At 41.7% G+C, this 5,000-nt stretch overlaps 1 protein-coding gene across 1 annotated transcript in view; it reads left to right on the top strand.

Moving 5' to 3' along the window:
- LOC311049008 (potassium voltage-gated channel subfamily KQT member 2-like) overlaps window positions 1-5,000 on the top strand; it is a gene marked incomplete at its 5' end in the record, with an annotated part of 41,512 nt that overhangs the window by 2,592 nt on the left and 33,920 nt on the right. Inside the window, 1 exon segment of the mRNA XM_084062430.1 lies at window positions 3,790-3,964. Coding sequence (XP_083918556.1) covers window positions 3,790-3,964 — 175 coding nt within the window.

The following is a 5,000-nucleotide window of genomic DNA, read 5'->3' as shown; positions in this document are numbered from 1 at the left end:
TTACAGACCCGTAATGGTCCATTTGGTTCCATTTGTACACTCTCAGAGTTACAGACCCGTAATGGTCCATTTGGTTCCATTTGTACAATTCAATGCTTCATGGGGTGTGCAAATTGATAGAAAATAAGTCTTTTTTTGGGCGAACTACTCCTTTAACATCTCGCAGGTTGCTACACTGGAATACTCTCATTTACAAAGCTATTCTCTGTAATCTCCCATCACATACATTTGTTCTAAATGTGACCTAGTCCAAAACTCTCTCAATCTCAGATCAAATGCTTGGCTGCGCTTGTGTCGTACCCCCATCAAAATATGAGGCTGGAAAAAGAAGCCTTGCGTGTTTTGGGCCCTGGTCGTGGAACGACCTGCAGACCAGACTCAAATTGGCTTTTGTGAATCCCTCATAGTGAGTTTTAAAAGGATTGCCACTGACACACTACCCAAAAATTGCTCCTGCTTTGATGTGTAGCAAATGTTGTTGCTCAATAGTTTTATATTGGTCCCTTTGTAGATTCTCTTTTTATTTTTTATTTCCTTGAGCTTCCTAGGTAGTGGGTATGTTTTTACGGATGCAGAGGTGTAAGTACATGTACTCAAGTACTGTACTTACAGTAAGTACACTTTTGAGGATTTTTTACTTTACTGGAGACTGGAGTATTTCCAATTTTCAGTACTTTTACTTCTACTCCACTACATCTCAGAGGCAAATATTGTATAGTACTTTTACTCCACTGCAATTATTTGAAAACTTAGTTACTAGTTACTTTGTAGATTTTGATTATTATTACACCCTAACACTAACCACTTCAGCCCTATATACATCTCGGCCATTTGAAAATAGCCGATCTACAAGCTCACAATGCGTCGCGATGCGACGCATTGTGAGCTTGAAGAGCTGCTATTTTCAGAAGATTTTTATACATTTGAAAACTTGAAATGGGACATTCTGCGCATTGAGTACTTTTACTTTTGGTACTTTAGGTACCTTTTGATACCAATACTTTTGTACTTTTGCTCAAGTACATTTTTTGTTCCAGATTTTTACTTATGTAACAGAGTACTTCTACAGTGCAGTTTTGATGCTTTTACCTAAGTCAACAATTTGAGTACTTTTTCCACCACTGGTTATATGTCTGTTATTGCTATTGTCCTGTATTTGTTGTTACTGGCAAAGCTCTGTAGTATTTATGCCTCTTGGTCAGTTCACACTCGTTTTTACTGGTTAAATAAAGGTTAAAGTAATAAATAAAATGTTCACCACACACTTAAACCCAAGTGTCCAGTACTTTTTAATTAAAGAAACACATGTTGTTTATCTAATTGATGTGCTTTGAGCCCACTGCTCTGCTATTAATAATATGAACGCAGCACCCCATGGGCGCTATTAATTCTGCAGCACCCAGGGAGCAGTTAAGGGGTTAAGTGTCTTGCTCGACACTTTGACACATGGACCGGGGGCCGGGAGGTGAACCTGTGACCTTCCTGTTTCCCTCCATTACCCACTAAGGCACAGGTTCTCAAAGTGGGGTCCGGGGACCCCCAAGGGGTCCTTCAGGGGATCCCCCAGCTAAAATAGATGCTATCGCATCACTTTAACCGTACTGTATATCTCTGCTGTCGGGAAGCTCCAAATTGTTCATTTTTCAGGAAATAGGCTCTATTCACAGCAGTCATATTGTGAAGACATTCACAGGTGTTGCCAATGATACTAATGAAGGCTCTGTTCCATTCTGGTCAAACAGAGTCAGGGTGCTGATATTGTGCATGTTGGCTCACTGGAAACACTCTGTTACACCAGTGGGTCTAAAGTTGAGGTCCAGGGACCCTCATGGGCTTCCAAATGGCCCCTTACAGGTGTGTAACTCTGACGGGTCCATTTGGTTCCATTTGTACACTCTCAGAGTCATGGGGGTCGTGGAAACCACTGTGCTACACTAAATGGAACAGAGCCTTCATTAGTATCATTAGTAACATCTGTGAAGGAAGTGATAATATGGCTGCTGTGCATAGAGCCTATTACAAAAACAAGTGGAGTTAGGAGGTTTTGTTCACCATTGATAAGAACAGCTGAATGGACATCCAAGCTGACAATGAGGTTGGAGGTCAAAAGGGGGTGGAGCCTGGAGTCAGCAAAACCATCTAACTCCACCCCCCTTTGGTGGACTTACCTGGTTTAGCAGAAAGTTTGAGGATCCAATGGAGTTAGCTGCTTTTGTCAGAAAAGCGTTTTAATACTTTTCATTGGTTCAATATTTCAATTAAATTTTTTACCAACACACAGACGTAAACGATATAATATACAGTATACGTCTATGAGCTATTTTCAAATATACATCTACAAATAGATGTATATTTGAAAATAGCTGATAGATACTATATACTGTATATTATAATATAATATACAGTTACAGTACAGCTATTTTCAAATATACATCTATTTGAAAATAGCTGATCTGCAAGCTCACTTGGATATGCTGTTTTCAAAACATTTTGAAAGCTCTTGTTGAATAATTTGAAAATGTTAACGACTATAGGGGTTTGAGAGCCCCTACACTACTTCAATAAATGTACCCCCCCTCCCCCAAGCAGTAAACCTGGGTGAATTCTGACAATACTTTATTGATAATCTTATCGATTCTCTGATTGACACTCTGATTGATTGTCTGATTGATTCTCTGATTGATTCTCTGATTGATTCTCTGATTGATTCCTGATCAGTATTCAGTGTGTAAAGGAGAGTAGAGCTACACATGTTTGTTTCTCTGTGAGGCTGAACACTGATGTGGAAACTAGAGATGAACCGATATACATTTTTCCTTCCTCATATCGATTACGATACCCATAACTTGCGTGTCGGTCGATACCAAGTACATATCCGATAGCAGTGTGTAATGAAAAAGAAGATCAAGGACAGAGGTTCTCAAAGTGGGGTGGGGTCCAGGGACCCTCAGGGTTCCTTGACGGGGTTCCAAATGGATCCTTACAGGTCTGTAACTCTGAGAGTGATGGGGGTCCTGAAGCTTTGAGAACCACGGAACTTGGAATAAATACAAATTTAAAAAATATATAAAACAGTAGTGCAACATCAACTGAAGAATGCAAAATGACAAAATAATTGATAACTAAATTATGCGGTATGGGAATGGAGTAGACTGCTGGCATACTCACCGATACCAGCATTTTAGGCAGTATATCGGCAACTCTAGTGGAAACATTACAAACACATGCATGCATGCAGTGGAAGAAGTACTCAGATGTTTTTACTTAAGTAAAAGTAGCAATACCACAATATAAAAATACCACAAGTAAAAGGCCTGTGTTCAAAATGTTACTTGAGTAAAAGTACAAAAGTATTGGCATCAAAAAAGCTCCATATACTTAAAGTACCAAAAGTAAAAGTAATAATGTTTGAAAATTGCAGATCTACAAGCTCACAACGCTTTGTGAGCTTGTAGATCGGCTAGCCTATGTATGAAATAGGACTAAAGTGGTTAATTTATGTTTTATAATATAGTCATTTATATCTGCAAAGTTACTAGTAACTAAAGTTTTCAAATAATTGTAGTGCAGTAAAAGTACAATATTTGACTCTGAGATGTAGTGGAGTAGAAGTAAAATAATTGAACATTGGAAATACTAAAGTATAGTAGTAAAGTAAAAAGTAACTCAAAATTGTACTTAAGTACGGTACTTATGTACATGCATTTAGTTACTGTCCACCACTGCATGCATGTGTGTCTGACAGCATTTGCATATTTACAATAAAACTATAACGTGTACTCTGTGCAGGAGGACTGGACGATACTAAACGAGGAAGTATTCTCAGCAAACAGCGCAGCAGTCTGACAGGAACAGGAAGTAGAAAAGCTCCCAAGCGGAACGCCTTCTACCGCCGTCTGCAGAACTTCCTGTACAACGTCCTGGAACGACCCCGAGGCTGGGCCTTCATCTACCACGCCTATGTGTAAGATACTGTATGTGTCTGTCTGTCTGTCTGTCTGTCTGTCTGTCTGTCTGTCTGTCTGTCTGTCTGTCTGACTGCCTGCCTGTCTGTCTGTCTGTCTGTCTGTCTGTCTGTCTGTCTGTCTGTCTGTCTGTCTGTCTGTCTGTCTGAATGCCTGTCTGTCTGTCTGTCTGTCTGTCTGTCTGTCTGTCTTCTGTCTGTCTGTCTGTCTGTCTGTCTGTCTGCCTGCCTGCCTGCCTGCCTGCCTGCCTGCCTTCTGTCTGTCTGTCTGCCTGCCTGTCTGCCTGCCTGCCTGCTGCCTGCCTGCCTGCCTGCCTGCCTGCCTGTCTGTCTGCCTGCCTGCTGCCTGCCTGCCTGCCTGCCTGTCTGCCTGCTGCCTACCTGCCTACCTGCCTGCCTACCTGCCTGCCTGTCTGTCTGTCTGTCTGTCTGTCTGTCTGTCTGTCTGTCTGTCTGTCTGTCTGTCTGAATACCAGTCTGTCTGAAAACCTGTGTGTCTGTATGTCTGTCTGTCTGTATGTCATCTACCACACCTTCTGTCTGTCTGTCTGTCTGTCTGTCTGTCTGTCTGTCTGTCTGTCTGTCTGTCTGTCTGTCTGTCTGTCTGTCTGTCTGTCTGTCTGTCTGTCTGTCTGTCTGTCTGTCTGTCTGTCGGTCTTCTACCACGCCTATGTAACAGCTGTCTTTCAGCATACCTGTCTGTCCTTGTTTCTCTCTGTCTGTTACATACACGTGTGTGTGTGTGTGTGTGTGTGTGTGTGTGTGTGTGTGTGTGTGTGTGTGTGTGTGTGTGTGTGTGTGTGTGTGTGTGTGTGTGTGTGTGTGTGTGTGTGTGTGTGTGTGTGTGTGTGTGTGTGTGTGTGTGTGTGTGTGTGTGTGTATTGGTTTTAGATTGTATGTCCAGATCTGATGATGATGTGGGAAAAACATCGCTATAGCAACCTGACACCTGACCTCTCCTCAGCCAATCAGCACCTCTCCTCAAAAATAGATTGAAAGAAGAGGAGAGGAGGAATCAGTTTATAATTAAAGCAGC

This window comes from Gymnoscopelus microlampas (genome assembly GCF_963454915.1).
Source record: "Gymnoscopelus microlampas genome assembly, chromosome: 7".
Taxonomy (NCBI): Eukaryota; Metazoa; Chordata; class Actinopteri; order Myctophiformes; family Myctophidae; genus Gymnoscopelus; species Gymnoscopelus microlampas.
This window is presented reverse-complemented; position numbering and strand designations above follow the sequence as displayed.